At 37.5% G+C, this 22,690-nt stretch overlaps 1 protein-coding gene across 4 annotated transcripts in view; it reads left to right on the plus strand.

Annotated features, from left to right (window-relative positions):
- Positions 1-22,690, plus strand: part of WDR7 (WD repeat domain 7) — a 299,900-nt gene that overhangs the window by 203,270 nt on the left and 73,940 nt on the right. For all 4 annotated transcript variants that reach the window (XM_019722246.3, XM_019722262.3, XM_074339915.2 and 1 more), the window contains 4 exons: positions 339-525; positions 11,643-11,760; positions 13,801-13,950; positions 14,531-14,613. In XM_019722246.3, the coding sequence (XP_019577805.3) occupies positions 339-525; positions 11,643-11,760; positions 13,801-13,950; positions 14,531-14,613 (538 nt within the window). The remainder of the gene's footprint in view (positions 1-338; positions 526-11,642; positions 11,761-13,800; positions 13,951-14,530; positions 14,614-22,690) is intronic.

The raw sequence follows: 22,690 nt of genomic DNA on the forward strand, positions 1-22,690 counted from the left end.
GTCTCCGTTTTGCAGAAGACTGAGTAGGGAGAAATGTTGGAAGCTGAGGGTCCCTGATATGTTATGAAATTATGTATAGTTATTTATCCATAATTTGTATGTGATTAAAACACTTTAGAATATGGTATAAAATATTGTAACCCAAATATTCCCTTTAAAGCACGTAGCTGAGCAAACTATAAACTCGACATCTTTTATGGTCTTACTGTTCAAAACCATTTCAGTTAAAAAAAAAAAAAAGACATCCAACGTGGTTTACATTTTGAACATATACTTCCAAGAAAACATTACAAAAGTAACATTACATTACTGCTCTGTCTTTTGTCTTGTAATTGTAGGCAAGGCACTGACGTTCCTTCTGCTACAGCCCCCGAGCCCCAAACTTCCTGCACACAGCACTATCCGGAGAACAGCCATTGATCTGATTGGACGCGGTTTCACAGTTTGGGAGCCTTACATGGATGTGTCTGCCGTCCTCATGGGGCTTCTCGAACTTTGTGCTGATGCCGAGAAACAACTTGCCAAGTATGTGCTCACTCCCAGTTAATTTGTTCTTGTTTTGATTTGTTCGTTTGTTTTGCCATCAATGACCCATAAATTGTGTTTTCAATAGAAAAATAGACAAATAGCTCAATATATGAAATTTGGGGTTTGGACAATGAAAGGGAAGTATGTTCCTATCATGTTAACACCATTGGGACTTAGCATTGACCCATGAATGATTGATCAGTAACATAGTTTTAAAATTATGTTTATTGTGCCTTAAGATATTATTAGCTATTAGTGATAGGGTAAATGATAGTATAAATGTATCATTTATAAGGGAAATGATATATACACTTGCCCAAAAATGTTTTACTGATAGAATAGGTGACCAAATAGTTTGGGGAATTCCTTCTTTGCATTCATTTTAATTTTTAAATCTACTTTATTGAGGTTTTATTTGCATACAGCAAAAAATCAGCCATAAGGGGGTTTCGGTGACCCAGAGAAGCAATGATGAGAGTAATGGAATAGGAAGATGAGCTAAGGGAGTAGCTAAAATGAAGTGGAAAACACTTGGTAACCAAATGGCTAGGTCTTGGGAGGTGGGAGATTGGTGTTGACTTGAGAACTCAGCCTCCTGAGTCCTGGAGGAGTCTTTTTTTTTCCTTAGTATAATACACACAACATGAAATTTACCACTATAATCATCTTAAAGTACGTAATTCTGTGACATTAAGTGCATTTACAATGTTATGCAGCCATCACCACTATCAAGTTCCCAGTAGTGGTCACCCCAAATGGAAACTCTATACCCATTAAGCAATCACTCCACTTTCTCCCCTCCCACCAGTTCCTGGAAATCACTAATGTTTTCTGTCTCTATGAATTTGCCTATTCTGAATATTTCATAGGAGTAGAATTAAGCAATATGTGGCCTTTTGTGTCTGGCGTCTTTCACTTAGCGTGTTTTCAAGATTCATTCATGTTGTTGCGTATCAATACTTAATTTTTTATAGTCAAATAATATTCCATTCTATGGATATACCACATTTTGTTTATCCATTTATCTTTTGATGGACATTGGGTTGTTTCCACCTTTTGGCTATTGTGAATAGAGCTGCTGTAAACATTTCTTATATAGGTATTTGTTTGAATACCTATTTTCATTTCTCTTGGGTAGATACCTAAAAATGGAATTGTTGTGTCATATGGTAATTCTATGTTTAACTTACCGTGTTTCCCTGAAAATAAGACCTAGCCGTACAATCAGCTCTAATGAGTCTTTTGGAGTAAAAATTAATATAATACGCTGTCTTATTTTACTGTAAGAGCCGTTCTAATATAGTAATAATATAATATATATAATATAATACCGGGTCTTATATTAATTTTTGCTCCAAAAGACGCATTAGAGCTGATGGTCCGGCTAGGTCTTATTTTCGGGGAAACACGGCATTATTGGGGAACCACTATTTTCCGTAGTGGCTGCACCATTTTACTTTCCTACCAGCAATATATAAGAGTTCCATTTTCTCCACATCCTCCCCAACACATTTTCTGGTTGTGAGTGTGAATTCCTAGTGGTAGGAATTCTCAAACTATCCCATGATGCCTCTCTTGATGTAACTGTTACCACCTCTTTGATTTTCTCAATGAATAGAATTTCATTCTTATCACTGTTAATCTTTTTTTAAAAACTAGCGTTCTCTGCCTTTTCTTCATGGTTGCCTTTCTCATATCCCACAATTCTCTTTGGTGTCAGCATGCTTTGGGCTGTAGTCTTTCTGCTGGCCGCTCTATGCTCAGAAAGTGGAGACCAGTAAAACAAGTGAAGGCTAGACTGGAATACTTGGCTTTGTCTACAGATTGGGCACTCCCAGTCCTAAGTCCCAAGGTTGATTGACAGGAGGAGGGTATTCATTTCAAATGTAGGCAGCTGCCCTCCCCTGTCACCGCTTGTATTGCCATGCTTCCTAGACTTCACCTGTGTCTTCCTAGCTGTATGCCTTTCAGCAAATTACTTCACCTTTCTCCCTTGGTTCCATCTATAAGTTGGGGCTAATTAAAGTACCTACCTCACAGGGTTGCTGGTGAATGAGTTCATATTTGCAAAGTGCTTAAAAGAGTATTAGTGCATATTAAGACATTAAATGGATGTTACCTCTATGGTGGTAGTACAGTTGTGATGCCATTGTCCTTATCCTGTAGTTCAACAGATCAAGAACTGCCTGTTTCTAGAATGAACAACATAGTGGTAGCCAGGATCGTTTCTGGATACCGGAGGTCAGAGAACTGGGGGAATGTGAGCCCATGAGTTCATGCTTTCAACCTCTGTCCTTCTGTTGGCTGCAGCTGCCATGGACGCCCTCCCAAGAGTCCATTGCTGACCTCTGTTACCACAGCTCTCCTGGTTATCTTGAGAAGCTCTTAACATTTTTTTATTATCTGAAATTTTACTTTGACCTAATTTTTTAGATTATTTTCAAATCTGATCTAAAAACACAGTTTCACCAGTGTGCATGCCTATTTCATTGCCTGGGAGAAGTGATGGATTTCTATTTTTAGTATTTAATATTTCATTGTGTTTTTAAATAAATCTACATGAAGCTGATATCAGCAAACAGAAAGCTGCACTGATGTTTTACCTACATGTAGTATGTCTACAGACACAAATACTAGAGATTTTCAGTAGGTAATTTACACCTTGCTATTGTATCCTTTTCTGTCATGAAGATTAGTATGACTCTCTATACACAGCTTTGAATAAATGAATGTATCAGCATTTAGCCTTGAGGAGTCCAATGTAATTTTCATCATGATAAATTGCATAATAAGCAAGAAAATGTTTGCTTATTAATCTATAACAAGATTGAGATTGAAAATGGCCTGTTACACCATGACACCCAGGACAGTCTGCAGAAGGACTGAAATGGGGAGAAAAAGAGCAGCGACGTGTGCGGGGGTGCCATATGCCGCGTGCCCCGAGCCCCTTTCGCTCAGGTGCCCTCCCGGGCCGCCCCTCCCTCTTTGTGTGGGATGTGCTGTGTGTGCACAGCTCACAGCTGCCTCGCTTCTGTGATGTTGAACCTGCCTCTGAATAAGCTTTTACGTTCGGCTTACGCTTTTTAAAATTTAACTTCATGTTTATTGCAAAAGAAAACACAGAGGCAGTGTTTTCCTCTTTATTCTCATTCTTGTGAGTTTATGAGGGATGGGTTCTCAGGGAGGGGCCTGCTACCTTACTCTGGAAAACGCAGTGTACCACACAGTTAATTTTCTTTCTCTTCCGTATATCAACATCCTCTGTCAGAGATGACTCCTGGGAGGTCTCCTACAACAGCTATCTATGGCTCCACATTAACAGACTATTTTTCCAGAATTAATAATGTGTTTATTTTAGAAATATGTCTTTACATCTGTGAAATCAAAATCTCACCAGTTATTTTCCAATGTATTCAAATATTTTTTTTCCAAATTTGAAACTGTTTATAAACTAAGCAGGCATTTCTTGAGTAGCCGGTATGTGTAAGGGACCGTGTTAGGCCTCGGGCAGTTGCACATCTCACACAAGAGCCTGTCTCCACAGCACTTGCAGTCTTACAGGAAAGACAAGAGCTGCCTGGAGATAGCGTGATGTGAAGTGAGAGGGAGAGTGAAAGGTCTGGACGTTCAGAGCAGGAGAAGAGACAGCTGGGTAATCAAAGTGTGCAAGGAAGAGTATCCTATGACTCTTTCATTTGGACGATTATGAGGAGAGGACATGCAGTGGGACAGAGATGGGAAAGGACACCCAAACGATGCCAAATTATCCCTGAAAACATGTGGCGAGCGAAAGTAAATACTGCTTCTAACTAATTGTACTCACTTATTCCTTGCAGAACAAACTGCGGGATGCTCCCATCTAAAACTCTAATCTCATTTCCTTCCCGGTTATCTCTGGGGAATAGAATTAGGGTCAAAGAGAACATTGGTTTTACCTTTTCCTTTATAAAAAGAGTGTTAGTGCATGTTTTCCTTGCTTGTAGCACCTGCCACATACCTAGCACTAGATAAGGAAACAGAGGGATGGGATGCAGTCCTCTTATTGAATTTTTGCTCCCTATGAGTTTCTGAGCTGTACACACCACAGATATTTCCATCCAAATATAGGGAAGCTCAAAAAGTAGGCACTATATTTACCATTTTGCAGATGAGAAAAAAATGGATCTATTGTCTCTGGTCAGTGAAAAAGATGGGATTCAAACCCAGGTCTCGCTGACTCCAAAAGCCACGCTCCTTACACCGCACCATCTTGCATTCGACATCTAATACCACAGGATGAAAGACCAACTGAGTCCTAAATTTAAAACAACCTAATAAAAGGACGTAAACGTAGTTAACTCAGAATTTTCAGTGTACTTTCAGATTTTAAAAATATATTTAATGAAATCATATTCATTGAGAATTTTGTGCCTTCTAGAAAGTAAAAGCCTATTTTAAATATCAGTAAGCTTCTTGAGTGCTTGGGCCAGGTGTTATGCGTTTATTCTTATTCACAACTGTCAAGTAGTTTACATGCAATAAACATTGAATAATGTCATCGAATTTTAGAGATGAAAATCTTTTCAACAACATCTGATCCAATGCCCTCAATATGCTATTAAGTAAAAATAAGGAATAGAGAGATCAAACAACGTGTCTGAGGTCACAGTGGTACTTAGGTCTTCCCACTCCCGTTTTGCTGCTTGCATACTGTATGATTGTGCTACGTTTTCTATGACATGTGATCTACAGGTAGAATCCGAGGTGAGGGGTTTTTTAAATGAATGGTTATTTGTAAACGAATCGTCATTCGTAATGAACTGTTTACTCTAAAACGGAGGCTGTACTTCATTGCAATCATAGGTCACGCTATCCCCAGCTAATTGTAGAGAAAATGGAAAAAGGCAGTATTATCTTTTTTACAAATCCATATCTTTGTTAGATCAGTATGATTATGTACCCATTGATAAAATGTTAAAAACAGTAGAAAAATCCTACTTTATAAAGGAACAGAAAAATCCTTGTGTTTTTTGAAGGCTTGACTTACATCTATATGTGTTATGGTCTGCGATGTGGGATCCATTTTCCTAGTTTATGTTTCAGGGCCTTTATCCTGAAAGAGAAAGGCAGAGCCCTGGTGGCCTCGGCTTCTGAAGGTGGCCAGTGTTTCATCTCACTGCCACGACTGAGGGATGCTAATAAATTACATAAGACCATTGCTTTTCTGGAACATTCAGTTTACCAAATGTTAAGAGAAAAACGTGTCGTATCTGGAAGCTACACATGCTTTGATAACATATAGGTGAGCACAGTATGTTAGAGGGATACTCTATGAACTATTTAGAGTGGAGAAAAAGTTGGCATTTGAACTCAAATGTCAACCATATTTTTTAAATTTGAGGGACTGAGAGTGGAGAAAGTCATATAAACACTAAGGTGCTTTAGAAGTCTATATTTCAAGTATTTTTCCTATTCACATGACATTTATTTTTAGTAGAAAATGTATAATCTGAGGAAACCATTTAACTAAGTCATGTTAGCATTGTTTTATTCATTGTAAATGTATACAGCATATAGGAAACAGCTCTAAAAGATGAGTACTTGTTGGAAGAATTGCCATCTTTGAGTTTAGGAAATTAATGTCAGTTATGAATTAGCTAATTAAGGTTCAACATAACAGGGGAATTAAAGATTTCTTATTGCATTAAAAACAATTGTTAACACACCTGTTTTGCTAGACGGGGTAAGATAGAATTCCCAGATGTTATTAAGCATGCACTTTCAAAATTATTTTAGTCTTTGTTTTCAATAGGGAGTGTTTTCAATGCCCTGTTACTGTTTGTCCTACTCAGCTTGGACCACTCTAACAAAATACCATAAACAAAAGAAATGTATTTCTCACAGTTCTGGAGGCTTGGAAGTCCAAGATCAAGATGTTGGGAAAGTAGGTCTTACTCTGAGTCCTCTTCTCTAGGCTTCTAGGCCATCTTGTTGTGTGCTGACATGACTCCTTTGTGCTCACAATTGAGGAGACACAAAGTAAGCTCTCTGATGTCTCTTATAAGGGCACTAATCCCATCACGAGGGCCCCACCCTCATGATCTCTTTTAATCCCAAAGGCCTATCTTTAAATAACCATCACCATGCGGTAAGGATTTCACAATATGAATTTTAAGGGAGGACACAAGCATTCATCCATGACATCATTCAGACGGTGATTTGTGAGCTATTCAATGAAAGTTTAAGTACTTTTTCCCCGAATATTCCCTTACAGTATACCTTAATTTGACAGATGGGCAAGTCTGACAATTGTAGACAGTGACATTTAACTGAAGTGGTCTGACATGTAACTTTTAAAATGCTTTTACTGCAGGGGAATAAGGGTTAGAACAGGATTAATGAGCAGTCATGGAAGGAATGAGTTCAGCCTGAGTGGCCTATTTTTCTATTCATGTTTTTATTTATAATATCTATCATCTCGAGTATTTCATATTGGATATGTATACTGAAATGCTGAGTAAAATAGAGTGTGTCATATCATATTTTTTTAGAATAAAGATGGAAACCAAAGGCCCAACCTATAAAGCTACATAACAAATGATCTGCATAATAGCCAGATAAGCACAATCAGATGAAAAGAGTGAGTTCTGTGTTTACATACAGATTCCAGAATACGGCAGACACTGCTTTAATTTCACCTCCGATAATATGATCCTTCTTCACTCAGTTAGAATCCCACATTAAAATATATCACACGCACAATGCACTCTTCCCTTCAAAGATAACTATATGCAGAATTATACTGTCTGTTGGGACTACCAGATCAATTACTTTGACTTCATTGCCTGGTCAATTCAGTCAAATAACTGGCTTAAGTGATATTTTTTTTCCTGCTGAATTTGCCAGGTAACTTCATTTAGTGCATATCTATTGAGCAGCTTCTCTGTCGAAGGGCTGGCCTAGGCACTTTGGGGGGAGGCACTTGATTAGCAGGCATGGTCCCACTCTGCATGGAGTTCACAATACAAAACAAATTCCTAATGCCCAGCAGGATGGGATTCAGTGCTAAGGGCCCAGAACAAACTGGTGGTGTCGTGGGTGGTTTTTGTTTTGGTAGAAGGGCATTGCGACAGCAATTGCAAAATACAGGTGAGCTTCCACAAGAATTGAACAGAGGGGAGGGAAAGGGGTAAAGGAGAAGCATTAGCAAAATACTACCATAAAAAAAGGAATAGAATTTTGGGGACCAATTTTGACATTAGCCTGCCTCAGGAGCATTAGTGTTGAAAGAAACCAAGTTGTAAATTAGTGAAACTAGACTATGGCAGGCCTAGGGTCTGAAGCCACGGAGATGAAGATCTTTCTTAGAAGGAATAGGAGCCACTGGAGGTTTGTAAGCAGAGTAACCATAAATAAAGGTGGTGTTTTGGGAAGACTGCCCTGGTGATGGAGCATTGAATAGACCACAGAGGAGAGATACAGGGTTCTCTTCTTCTCCTGAGCCTTGGCAACCCCTTCCTGTTATCATACCCACAACCCTCCCCCTTTTGCACAGTGGATGCTCCAAAGGTCACTGCAGAGCCCTGACCTCAGAGCAGTAGATCTGTCCATGTCATGCCGTCCTGCACTCACTGCTGGACACCAGTGACGTGACGCACTCAACTGCAGACACTGACGCCCCCACAGCGCGGTGGGTGTTCCAGCTTCCACTCAGCTCAGCAGGCAGCACTTTTCTCTGCCTTTGGTCAGCTTCCTTCTCCGTTCCTCTACAGCTAGTCCTGTAGACCCCACAACCCATCACCAAACCTGACCACTTTTCGTACTGGAAGAAGTTTACTGATTGCCCCAAATTCACAAGATCGTTTGCTGAGATGGAGAAAGGGTGACGTTAACGAAGCCAGTCAGCTGATCTCATTTTCTTTTCACTGTTTCTATTTGCGAGAGGCAACTTTGGTCAGAAGGAGCATCATACATATAATATAGGGCAGAGCAGAGGTGGATGTTTTTGCAGCTGTTGTCTCATTAAATCTTCTCTTCAACATTGTCAAGCAGGTATTTCAATATACTCGTTTGACAGACATTGTGCTTATTTAGTGTAGGGTGGCCACAGGGCACAGCATAAGGGTGCAGGGAGCTGTCTACTTGTCACTGTGACATGAGCCTTGAAAGTCTGCCAGCTGACCATCCTCACCCTCAGATGCACACACACATGTATGTTCATTCATTCCCACTCCTTTCTCTCTCTCTCTCTCTCTCTCTCTCTCTCTCTCTCTCTCTTTCTCTCTCTCTCTCTCTCTCTCTCTCTCTCTCTCCCCCCCTCCCCCTCCCCCTTCCACCTCCCCCCATTCTCAGCTTTGCACTAAATGTTTCTCCTCCATGCAAGGAAAAGTGTGGAAGAAAGGACTTAGACATGGGTGGTGAGGTTATGTGAGTAGAACTCTAATTTCCACCTGCAAGAGGTCACAGCAGCACACAGCTGAGAATGGACATGACTTCTCTGGACTCAGGAGGATGCTGTCACTCTTGTCCTGCAGAATCCAGACCCCATCTCTTAGCAACTAAGGGAGCAGTGCATCTGTGGGGAGGGCAGACTGGTACCCAGAGCCTGATGTTCAGCAGGGTAACACTTCCATTGTATTTCCCTTGACACAACCTAGCTCTGTAGGCAGCCACAGCCCTGACATAGATACCCGTGTTTGAAATACAACCTGCAGGTGTGTCTCGTAAGCTCGGTGGAGCAGTGTATCACCTGTCCCGTACCTGTAAAGTTGGCCTGTAAAGTCGTACCCACATATACGACTTCTTTGTTTAGCTGAATTTGATCTTTTTGAGGACTTTCTGAATCCGAATTCTGTTATTTAATACAGTTGCTCTCCATTACAAGTTTATATCCACATCAGTTGATAACTGACCATCCGTATCTTTCTTCAAAACACCATTGATGCTGAACAAAACAGAGCCGAAGTCCAAGTACTACAGCAAACCACTAGAAACCTCTGTCAGGGATACGATCTAGCCATTCATCCGAAGCCTCATGTTACCATTTCATTAACCCAATTATCCAAAATATCATCAAGCCCTTGCCCCTTTATTTTCTCCAAAGGTCAGCTATCCTGAAAGACATTCCCTACTGCCATGACTCCTCACTGAACTTCTCTGGACCTGATTTGTCTTCCTTAACATGCTGATATCACCCACCTGGGAGGGAGGGATGTTTGGAGGTAGACGCAGGAAGCCACGCAATAGCACCAGAAAGCCTGACTTCAGCCCCCGGGTTCCATGGCCAGTCGCTTTCCTCTGTATCATGCTTCTAGCAATGGATAGGCTGCCTAGGAGATAGACTCGCCTTTCCCCTGGCTGACTGACTGCTTGGCCCGGATGTTGCCTAGGGGATCTTTTCCATCTCCAGTATTCTGTAATTTTATTGCTCTTCTGAAATTTGACTTAGGTTTGTTCAGAATTATTCAATGAACATACCATTTTTATTCATTTCAGCCTTTCAGGTGTTATCAGCATCTCTTATCCACATTGAGGGAGAAAAAAAAAAAGGAAACATCATCATTAGTTTTTGAATGTCTTCAAACTTGATTTAAAATACGATCTGAACTTTATAATTAGTTAGGAATCTAGCCCTAGCACTACTCACGTAGTAAACATTTCTTTTGCTGAATTCTCAATATTAAAGTTTAGTCCAGAAAAGAAACTCGCTGACTACTCCACCATACTTTGCCGCTTCAACATCTCTTTCTAGCTCCTTCTGTGCCCCGGGCATCAGGGTCTTCCGCAGGGGTGATGCGTCCTCCAGCGCATTCCTTCTGTTTATTGTTCAATATGTGTTTGTCTTCTTGCTCACATCTTTCTTTTTAGTGGGAAACATTAAAGGAAGGCTCACCACCCTTCTCTCCTCTGAGTTCCTGCTTTGCCAGTTATATTCTCAGTCAAAGATTTAAGCAGCACAACACTCACAAAGGAACTATAAGCAGAATTTTCTGTAATCAGTTTACCTTCTTTTAACAATGATGGACGTGCCTACGTAATGCATCTTTATTTTCAACTAAAACTTCAAATAATGACTGCTAGATGTTATAGAAATACCTATAACTTCCAGAGAATTTTTCGTAAAGGTAACCCAGTTTACACATGAAGTACACAGACTAATTAGAGCAGGACAGATCTTCTTATAACTTCATGTAGGTATTTAAATATCAAGATGATTTGACCAGAGGGAGAAGCTATATTTGGATCTCTTACCGAATAACAAAATACACCTTGAATAGAGTTGCTGTGTGGATCACATGTGGATTTTAATTAAAAGTCAATCTTTTTCCCAGCAGTCTATATAAAGGAAGCTTGGAAACAGAAGAGTATCTTTTTTATGTTAGGGATGGCAGAGGAATATAATGTCACTGTCCTATCAGGAAATTCTCACGTTTTGGAAAGATTTATTTTATCATGTACATATTCTTATGTATAGCCTGGACAATGCCAGGCTGTATGTTCTTTATAGAGAGAGAATAAGTCTCAGTTAATATAATTTTTGCATCAATACTACATAACTATTGGCAGAACAGACTGAGTAGCGGATTGCTTGTGAAAGTATTGAGTGTGGGATAAACTACCAGTACTAGTGAATTAACTGAAAATAATATACATACTAAAAACAATTTTGTTATTCTGAGTTTTTTGATAATTTTATACACAGGAGTGAATTTTGCTCCCTTTCAGATATATGTCCTTAAATATAGCCTTTTTGTGCAGCATATAAACAAATTACCTTTAACTTCTTTTTAGGAAAACATTTGAAGATTTCCAACAAAATATTTGTTCTTGCTTTATTCTGAGCTTTGTGATACGGATTCAGCGCTAGTTCTTGATAATTTGTTAACAAGGCGTTTGTAACACTTTGGACAGATGCACATACTGTTTTCAATCTTCACGGTTAATTATTCGATTTTGTATTTGATGCCAGAACACCCTGACGCCTAATCACTGCTCATTGTTGCAAGTCTATTATATTCTAACTGTTTGAGTGCTCCCATTGACCTTGAACTGACATTATAAGCTGTGTCTAATCTTTGCAGTCTATATTTCTAATGCTTCTTTTCTTTTTTCCTTTTTTTCTGATCCCTGGTTAGCATCACAATGGGGCTGCCTTTGAGCCCAGCAGCCGACTCCGCCCGCTCCGCTAGGCACGCCCTGTCGCTCATTGCCACTGCCAGACCACCCGCCTTCATCACCACTATAGCCAGAGAGGTGAGTGGACCGTCTCCGTGTGCTCTGCCTTCTCATTTAGAGGAATTATTTGGCATTGTGAGCTGAGGGTCCACATCCACAAAAAAGCCTTCCAGGTTGTTGTAGAAAAAGACAAGTTAATCATTTGGTACTGAAATGAATGCATTTTACCTGTGTGCATGTACTCTGAATTCCATGGAGGTGCGTTCATTATTTTGTGCTTTCCTATTCATTTCTGTTCTCGAAGTTAATTCACTTGTAAATATCTAACAATAATTTTTCAATCTGAAATATAGCAGGCTTATTCAAATTCAAGTATATTAAAGGCGTTCCTATTTTACACGTATATCTACCTGTAATCAAAACCAAACTTCTTACTTAACGCTGGCTTTCCAACTGTGAACAAAAATGTAAGTCATAAACTTGCTAATTGTTTTTCCTGTTACATGTCACAGATAAAGACTTCAATGCCGATTGATCCCCACATTCTTAGTGTTCTAACTAATTGCCCACATCTAACTGAAAGGCTAGTAAAGAACAATGAACCAATTATAGGATCTTTCCTATAGGTCTTAGTAGTGGGAGAGAAAGGAAAGGATGAGACGCTCCTAAGTTTTTGCAAAGGTTTGTTCCATTTTAGCAGGAATAATGTCCATGGGGTTTGGGCTCTGTCGGAGTTGTTTTTCCGTTAGCTGCGATGAATTTTTAAAATACTAAATAAATACCTCTGCGTCAGTCCTGATAACCTGAAACCTATTGGGCCTGTGTCTGCCCCGGAGACATCCTTAATCGGCCTGCAGCAAATATCTGTGACATAAAGACAGCTAGAAGGAAGGAAGGTCCTAATAGCAGCTTGTATGGGTTTATAGAGGCAGTGGAACTTTGTTCATAGCTAAACTACATTTGTAGACTTAAGGCTGTGTGTTTTTCTAATAGTGCACAGTAAAGTGAGGTTCCACTGTATTTAAAACATATGTATATGTGTGTTTATATATTTTATAGCTATTACATACTTATATCAAGTGTATGTTTGTATAAAAGAACAGACTTATTAGCCATGGAATTTTTTTTTTACCAGTTTTTCCCATCAGTAGAATATGCACAGATTGTAATACTGAATATGCTAAGTAAGTCTTACAACAGCCTGACCACGTACACACATCCCATAAATGCCAGGCATCAAACCGCTTCTTTAAAGAGAATAAACAAGTATTTATATTGTGTGTGTTTTTTTTAACTTAATTTGCCCTGTTTATATATGTGAGTATTTTGAAATGAACTGTTAGAATAGCCATGCTTTGGATTTATTCTACTCCAGCATTTGGTTAGAAAGGTAATGTTTAAATATTTTAATGTAATCATCCACTTTGATTACCTTTTCAAAACAAGTTTTCCATTTCACTTAGAGTTTTCTAGTAAAATGCTAAAGTATTTGTCCCTGTTGTTGCTGTCTCCTATGCCCTCCCTCTGCGCACTCCACCAGCGCTGGTCCATGGCCAGTCCAGGGCCCACTGAGGCTCTTTCCCCTCTGAACTGTGTAAGACTTACAATTTGGATGGGGAAAATCACACTAAACTTACATCATTTCCAAGGCTCACTATTTTTGGAAGCATGTTTATTTGAATCTCCCAACTTAATTATAAAGCACCTAGCATGGTGCCTGTGACATAGTAAGTGGCATATAAACATCATTATTACTTGAGAGAAAGGATCGTATTTTATATTTGCTGATATCCCCTAACTGCTATCTATCTCGGTGCCAAATATACCAACTTTACGAACCTTCAGTCTGTCTCTTTTTAAAAAATGTCATGGTGACATTGTGTGCAAGTCTCTTAGACCCAGAAACTTACAGAATTTTATTAGAGAATACTTACTGAGTTTTCGTTGTGCTAAATACCTTCTTTTGCAATCCGAAGTATTTCCTGACTCACTTCAGGAGGTTTGTTTGTGTTGATTTTTTTAATTTTTCTATGGTAATAAGTGAAAAATAAACCAGCAGCTAGAAATGTAAAACCCTATCATATGTCAACCATATCTACAGTGTGAATGTTTTTATAGGTACACAGGCATACTGCTCTTGCAGCAAACACCCAATCGCAGCAGAATATACACACGACAGCTCTTGCACGAGCCAAAGGGGAAATTCTGAGAGTCATTGAAATTCTTATTGAAAAGATGCCCACAGATGTGGTGGATCTTCTCGTAGAGGTAAGAATATCCTGTTTTAAATGACACATCAACAGCCTCAATGAAATACCCCAGTGTAGTAATACAAACCATCATCTTTATTTCCAGCATTTCTAAAAGAAGGAAAAAGATAACTACAATAAATTAACATCTGTACTATTTAAATTTTCCTCAAAAATCAAAATGATTGCTCTGTCCATTTACTATTCACAGGGAATTAAGTGGTCTGTGTTAGCATAACTCTTAAAGGTCAGTTCTCTTTGACATCTTTCATTATAAATAAAACAAAACATACAGTGTGCTTGAATAAAAGCTACCTGTACTGTACATAAATATGAATAGTCTTTAAAGTAAAAAGTCCTGTTTCTTCATTTTACTGCACTGTCTTACAAATGTTTTTCACCGACAAAAAAAAAGATAAGCCTCTAATATAAAGTAAAAATACTGTAGTTCTAGTAAACATGCTGTAGTAGTTTTGAAGTAAATATTAAAATCAAGCTATCTAGAATTTCCATGGGCAAATGAGGCCTAAGTTAATAATTTAAATTTTGGAAAATCAAGAATTTGAAGTTAATTTCAGATTTCTATCTTTTCTCTAAAGGTTATGGACATCATTATGTACTGCCTTGAAGGTTCTTTAGTTAAAAAGAAAGGTCTTCAAGAATGTTTCCCAGCCATCTGCAGGTAAAGAAGCCTATCATAGCATGCAAAATAAAAATTTTCAGTAACAAATAATTTTTTTTAAAGTTTGGTATAGTTGTCTTTTTAAGTTAGAAATCCAATCATAAATATCTGCTTACTTGCTAAATCAATTTAGGCAGCATATAGTCAAAAACACAAATATAATAGAACTAACTATTTGAAATTGGGTCATGAAGAGGTTTTTCTCAAAACGTGAAAAATGAATAAGAGCATGTATTGAATATGTCTATTCTTATATCTATTAGTAAAATTAACATCTACATTACAAAAAAAGGAGAGTTAGGAAGCTTCTGGCTTAGAGGAGAAGGTACACTTTTAGCCAATAGAAACATTTATGCCACATTTTTGCTGGTAAATTTTATTTTTAATGTAAAGGTGAGCATCTGCCTATTACAGATGTTTTGTCTATGAGAAAGTAAGAAAAGAAGCCAAGAGCATTTAAAACTTTTATAAACAACGCTGCATATTTTAACTATAACTTGAAGATCTTTATGTGTATGGCCTATAATTGTTATGAAATGAAGATTTTTTTTTAATGTAAAAATGTAGCAATATTATGCTTATTTTTCCTTTAAAGTATTTTAAGTTAGTATTTATATCTTGAGGTGCACTTAAAATTTTTTTTTACCTCCCTGTATTCAGTGAGACTAATGTTTAAATCTGTTGAAGGTAATCATTTTTGTAAAAAAGAGAACTTCCACTTGGTCATAGTTACATAACTTTTTTCTTTTTAAGACAAATTCAGTGATATCCTACCTTATTTTTTGCTCAGTTCTATAAGTGTTTTGTAGTGGAAAGCTATATTTTAAACTCTAAGTTTTCTGAGAGCAGTGACATTACACTATGCATGTTTATGTCTTCTGTATTTCCTGGTATTTCGTCAAGTTTTTGCTGAATTAATTCCACTCTTTCAGCATTCTCATGGATGTTTCATATTCACAATAGACTTTATAGTTTATATTCTAATCTCTTCATTTTGCTGTTTCTGATTTCCATCACCCAGAAGTTAAAACATGAACACGTTTAAGAAAAAGATTATGTTGTATTATACACGTGTACAGGTGCATATTTTCTTGTAATATGGATTAGGCATGTTAGAATACCATAATTTTTTAAACATCATGCCACATCAATTTAGGTTTATGTCCTTTTTGTTAAAAACTATATCAATTTTTTTATGCAGATAATTGATGTTAAGAATTAATGTAGCTGCTAGATTCCCAGTCAATTGTTCTCTAAGAAAGTATCTAAGTGAAAATGGTCATTTGTCTGTCACTTAGTGGAGGTGAAGAAGCAATTTTATTAGGACTTATGTTACTGAGTGTTAGCAATGCATTCCTAATAGCACCAGTCACCGCTATGTGAATAAGCCTCCTGGAGCTAAGGTGAGGAAATGGCTCAATGTTTCAAGGGCCTTTTTTCTTTGCTGGAAGCCTGCCTCCTCTGCAAGCAGCACCCTCAGTGCCTTGAGTCACCTTAGTTTGCCGGGTCTACTTTTGTTTCCTATTGCGTTATCACTGGAAAGGAAGAATCCTGTGTCATTGCTAAGGAGGCAGGTGTGTAAAGTGAATGCTTAGTACCAGTGTTTTTTTCTGATAGGCAGAAAGCAGTTGTATTTTGTTTGAGCACCTACTGTGTATCAAGTACTCCCCTAGGCCCTGGGGTACAGTGATGAATGGGAAGATATCCTCAAAGAGCTCAGGGTCTAACTGGGTTGGTAATTATAACAATAAATAACTCCAGGGTGCTATGTTATATGCTGGAGTAGAATTACATACCAGGGACAAGGTTGGCCAATAAAGAGAGGGCTGAACTCTGCACACGGGAGTCTCAGAAAGTTTCACAAAGGAGAAGGCACACTGATAATATCTGTGAAAATGCCAGATGGAGGGAAGGAGTTGTCCTTCACCGGGGGTTGGGTGGTGGTGGTAGGAACTGTAGTCAGTTTTGGGAAAGTTTCACGGAAAAGCTGATGGGGTGGTCTTGGCAGAATGAATAGGTGGGTGCCATCTTGAATCACACAGAGAACCAGGCCAGTGAATGTTTAGAGGTGCAAAAGTATGCAGTGAGTTTGGTAAGTGCTGTGTCGTCAGGGCTAGAATGTAGATTGAGGATGGAAGTCTAGTACACAAGTAGTGCTTTGAATTCCATATGAAGGAATTTTGCCATTCTATAAGCAATGGGAAGGCAGCAAAGTTTAAGCAAAAATGTGTACCCTGTTTCCCCGAAAATAAGACCTAGCCGGATAGTCATCTCTAATGCATCTTTTGGAGCAAAAATTAGTATAAGACCCAGTCTTATTTTACTATAGCATAATAATTTTATTTATTGTAAAATAAGACCGAGTCTTATACAATAAATAATATAATATAATATAATATAATATAATATAATATAATATAATACCGGGTCTTATATTAATTTTTGCTCCAAAACACACATTAGAGCTGATTGTCCGGCTAGGTCTTATTTTCAGGGAAACACGTTAATTCTTTTCCCAGAACACAGTTGATGAGACTTAACTTTATGAAACATCAGATTTACGATGAACAGTTGTTGACTACCTCTTATTAAATTATGTCAGATATTATTAGAGCTGTGACTAGAATTAGCTACATAGGCCAACTTATTTAAGAATCAGCCCATAAACACAGAAAGATGATTAACAATGTCAGGTTGTAGCTTATGCCAAATGTGAGTTGAAACAGACAATAAATTATGGAGGACTTCACAGAACACTAAGCTTAGTTGGGACCTCCAAAGTTTTATAGGTCAATGCCACACTACCTACTGGCTGGTTTGTACTAAGTTGATAAATGAACAAAGATATCAACAGAAGTTAAAAGTATTTTATTGAATATCTGCCATGCCCATGCCATCGCACTAGGTATCTTACAGTATTTACGAGCCCTCTACTTATAAATAAATGCCTTTCACTAAATATGAAACTCCAGTCATGTTGATGACGTGTATGTCTGTGGTCTAGTCGTGTGACATTTGTTTTTAAAATCTTTATATAGCTTTGTATTATTTTTGCTTTTCCTTTTCTTTACCCTTTTTAAAAGATGCTATGGATTTTAGCTTAGGCCGATTTCTGTAATGTTGCTGTATACCAGTATTCAGTTACTATGGTTGGCAGATCACAAAAAGGTGTAAAACTTCATTCAGCATTCTTTTTAAATGAGATATTTGTCACAGCACCCAGCAAAAAGCACATGATTTAGGTGTTCAGAGAATGGTAGTTTCCTGTGGGTCTCTTCATAATGTGAAAACCCAAACTATGTACAGAAGAAATTAGTTAATCTATATTTGAAAGTATCTTATATGTATAAAACGTGTAAGATGACATTATCATTTTTATATATGTAAAAAAATCGGTTTGCTTCCCAAAATACTAAATAATTTTTTAGTCAATGTTGTAAAGGTGATCTTCACATCTAAAATTGTATTAATTTAATTAAGAGCTAATATAGTACACCGAAGTCACTGAGTATTTAAAACTAAAAATATTCTGCCTTGAGTTATACATCAAATCCAGTCTTTTCTGTGAGTATCAAGGTGAACTAGCATCATCAAATGCTGAATGACCCTGAGTTTGCCTTTCTTGATAAATGGGCTTGTGATTCTGATATGCATCTGGGTTTTGAGTTTTGAGTTTAGAATTTTAAAACTTTTAATGTGGTAATTTTTCCAAGATTTTCTTTATTGTTGGCAAGTTCGCATTTCTCAGATTGCATATTAAAATAAAATTGCTGTTTTATTCTTATTATGAAAGTCTTCAGTTTTAGCTGAGGCTAACCTCTATATGTTGCTGCATGCCAATAGTCAGTTTTATTCATTCAGGTGGGTTTTTTGTTTATTTGTTTATGTATTCATGTTTATTAATTACATAATGACTTATTTATAATTTAATGAGAGGTGAATTTATCCACCCAATTATATTGCTAACTGCATTTCTTTTCTTTGATATCTTTGTTCAAATCATATTTAAAGTTTAGGTTATAAATTGTAAATTCATTGAAAGAAAGAAGGATTGGTACAAAAAGTTTGATTTTTCTAATTTTGTTCATATAATAGCTTTTCTGTCAATTGTTAAAACTTTTTATATCTTCTGCTTAAAAATAGAAATGGATTAAAATACAAGCCAGTAAAATTTGATAGACATTCTCTCTTATCACTCACCAAAAACTCACTTGCTGATACATATTAAAACATGAGGTTATAGAAATGCATAATTAATAAAATAATGTAATCATATATATATATATATATATATATATATATATATATATATATATCACTTTACAGATTACCAAGTGTTTTCAAACCCATTAATTCTCAAAATTATTTAAGCAAGGATTTTATATAAATTAAAATTGGGGGAGAATTAGATTGTGGTATTTGTTAGTCAAGTTAGTCAAGACTAATAAAGTTGTACCTTCCAGGTAAAACCCAAACCTTATTATTCATCATTTATTGCTTTTGCAATCCAGTTTTTAACCTGTAACAATTTACTTTTCCATTTATACACACACACATCACCCACATAACTTGTTCCATAGAAGATCTTAAGCAGCTTTGAAAGTTACTATATAATGTAAAATGGAAAATCGAGGCAAAGGGAAGAAGATAAGAGTAGGAAAGACAAGGCCCAGGTGAGTTTGGAAGTTCTGTGTGTTTAGCATAGGTAAGCCATACAGTTCTCTAAACTTCTTAGCAGCCAGTGTACAAAGAGGAGCCGACCACCAATACCTAAGTCTAGTGTTCATATGCTAGAAATAGTTGTTCAAGAGAGAAACGTAACTATTTGTAAAAGTGAGATCAACAGGAAATTGAGAGTCCTCAGATAGTAGACATAAAATGTGTGTGATTTATTGAGCGCGTCGTTTTAGAGATTTTGCCACTTCAGCATGTGGGAAGGAGCTCACAGAACTGAATATTAAAGTACATTCAGTCCTTATTAGTTGGGAGAACTGAGGACACAGATAAGAAGGTGAAAGGTAAAAACAGGTATTGAGCGCTCACCCCTGTTAGGCCCTGTAGGGTAGAAGGATCCCTAAGTATAGTTCATGGACTGTCTTCAAGAGAATTACCTGAGTTCTCCGCTCCCCCTGGGAGCCGCCACTTCCATCTATCGTGAAGCCTGGGAAGCTGCAGTTAACAGCCTCCCATGGTGATTCTTATGTTCACTAAAGTTGAAAAGTACTGCAATAATCCCAAACCAAGAGAAACAGCGCCTGAGTCATTGTTCTTTGTGACCATGTTCTGGTATGTAAAACCTTGGATCTTGGAATACTTCTGTGTTTCTCTATTGAACAAACGGAATTTCCAAGGAAACACCTAAAGACACCCCTTCAGCTCCTGCATTCCAGTGATGCACCATTAGTTTTTAAAGACTTGCCCTTAGCCTGTCACAGAAGGCCTGCCAAGGACTGTAACTTCAAACTGTTCGTTAATCAGCTTTTATCTAAAACTCGATTGAAAAAAACGCAACACTTAGAAGCTAGTTAAATGGACACATGGTCCATTTATTCCTCCACACATTCTAGTTTATATCCCTAGATTAAACTCAACCATCGGAGGGCTGCATGTCTGGTCTCCTTCAGAACTGCCTTCCCCAAGTGTTTCTTCAGCATTATCCAGCAGTTGGCACTGAGGCCCTTCCAAGAGGTCCGCGTCGTAAGAAGACAGCCAGAGCTCTTATTGTCGGGGGTCATGCTGATGGCATGCAGTACACTGCTTAGGGTCCCTTCTAGGAAGGCTCAATCAAGACACTTCTTTTAAATCAGGAAGATGAAAGCCTTCTTTATATTAACGGAAATACCCTAGATCTTTCTGGAGGAGTTTATGTATCTATAAATATTTTTCTATAATGTATTTAGTACAAAATACAAAGTCACGTAATTTTAACTGATGTATAAACTTTATAACCATAGATTTAAATATTTCCTAATAATTCACATTTTAGTTCTAGGGATATTATTATTAATATGGTGGCATCCATTAATAATAAAAGAAAATTATTTAGATTTTAGTGACCTTGAGAGAATGTAGCACCCACCACATCCTTCAAAAAGCACAGTTACACAAAAATAGTTCTACTGCCAGATTTTTCATCGCTATAATCAATAAGGCTATATTATTATATAGGAATTAAACTGCATTTTTTTTAGAACAGATATATTAGCAACAAGATTGTTGCAGCATTGAATTAATTTTGTGTTTATGAATAAGCAGAGTACGAGATGTAATAAGGTAATCTTTAAGGAATGAATTCCTTAGATTCTCTCCAATCTCATTGGGCATTGTTTTGTCTTTGTCCGTCTCTTAGATGGTCTTCAAAACGGCCTCATCCAGCACTGTATATAATTATTGTTAGGCGCAGAAGTACAGAGGTTCTGAGTAATTTACATTTAATTGTCTGGACTATAAATAATGCAGCATCCTCAGTTAAAAATATCCTAGACACTAAGAAAGTAGAATTAACCTCTTTCAAGTTTTGGGAAGAGAAACATCACTAAAATTTCCTCACAATTCATCGTTAAAATTTAGTTACAGGTTGCTGTGCTACTGAACTTGAATATCCTTGTGAAATCCCTCATAGCAGACCAACCAGCAACAAGCTTGACTCAGTTTGATTAATTATTCCTCTTTTGTCACTGTATGAACTCTAACGCATTTTACACTACTATATGAGGTTGCATAAAATATGAAAATGTAGAAATGTACAGATGTTACCAAACTAAGAGAAAAGCAGTATAGAACACACGTGTGATATATACTTGTTCTAAAATGAACACTTTAAGGGTTTGTTACTCATTTTGCAAAAATATCCTTTACTAATCTCAGAATAGAAAAATTCAAGCTCTTATAAGCTACTGACTATCAAAGCTGAGTTAGAAAGGAAGATAAAGTGCCTCTGGGAATATAATGTGATTATAATGTAATTTAAAATTTTAAGGCTATTTTATTATGTTATCGAGGACTAGTAGTATTATAATACATAACAAATAAAGGATTAGGGATTCTTTAATGGAATTGTAAGTTGATGGGAAAATATGATTATATTTGGAGATATAAGAGATTTCAGGGTTTTTTCATAGCAAAGAAATAGATATGTCTACTAAATGTGATTGTTAGGCATGTGCAACTCCTCAGTTTTGCACACTAAGGGTATAAACCCATTTTGTTTATAGTGCCAGTAGCAACTAGAAGAGAGAATCATCTGGCCAAAAGCTCCATGCCCGAGAATTCCCAGATAGATCCTTATTTCATGCATTTTTAGTCTTTTAAGTCGAGGCAATTTATTTGATGTATAACGAAGAGTAATTTAATTTTTATGCCTTTTAAAGACCTGTCAAATAAATTCACAGATTCAAAAGAAATCCTTCGTTGGGCTCTGGCCCAATTTTTAGTTTAGAAAATACGAACACTCGATATAGGCATTCAATAACTGTGGTTGAGTAATGATACCAGCTATGCCGCTTCACGTGTGTAGTCCTTAATTTCGTCATAATAAATGGCACCAGCTATTTCACTTAAGCAGTGACCTTGCTGCATTATTTTTATAGAATTAGGAGGTGTGGGATTTTGAATCTGGAAAGGACTTCATGTCATATGTTTCCTGCTCCTGTTCTTCATTTGACAAATGGACACATTTAGAGCATTTTTGTGCTGACAGTCATATGAAGGTGAAGCCCAGCATTGCTGAAGAGATCTTTCACCCGCTCTGCGTTCTGCAGGGGTGGGTGTGCACGCACTGCACAGGCGGCATCCACAGGTCGGGGACACGCGGAGCTGTGCCATCTCATCCAAGGACAACATGACTGCTGTGTTCCAGGCCTCTTCCTTGCTTCATCCTTCATGCCAGCCTCCCTCACCTCCTCTCGGACTTTGTTCTTTAGAGAACCCTTCTCTCACTTTTATCCTCAACTGCTCTGTGGCCTCTCTTCCTCGACCTGGAAGCCTGCTTCATCACCTCTCATTTAAAACCCTGCCTTCCCTTTTCATCTCCTGTAGCTGCTGTCCAGTCTCTCATCTCTCCTTCTCCAGGAAAAGG

This window comes from Rhinolophus sinicus, chromosome 4 (genome assembly GCF_057876585.1).
Source record: "Rhinolophus sinicus isolate RSI-liver-muscle chromosome 4, RSI-T2T, whole genome shotgun sequence".
NCBI classification, from domain to species: domain Eukaryota; kingdom Metazoa; phylum Chordata; class Mammalia; order Chiroptera; family Rhinolophidae; genus Rhinolophus; species Rhinolophus sinicus.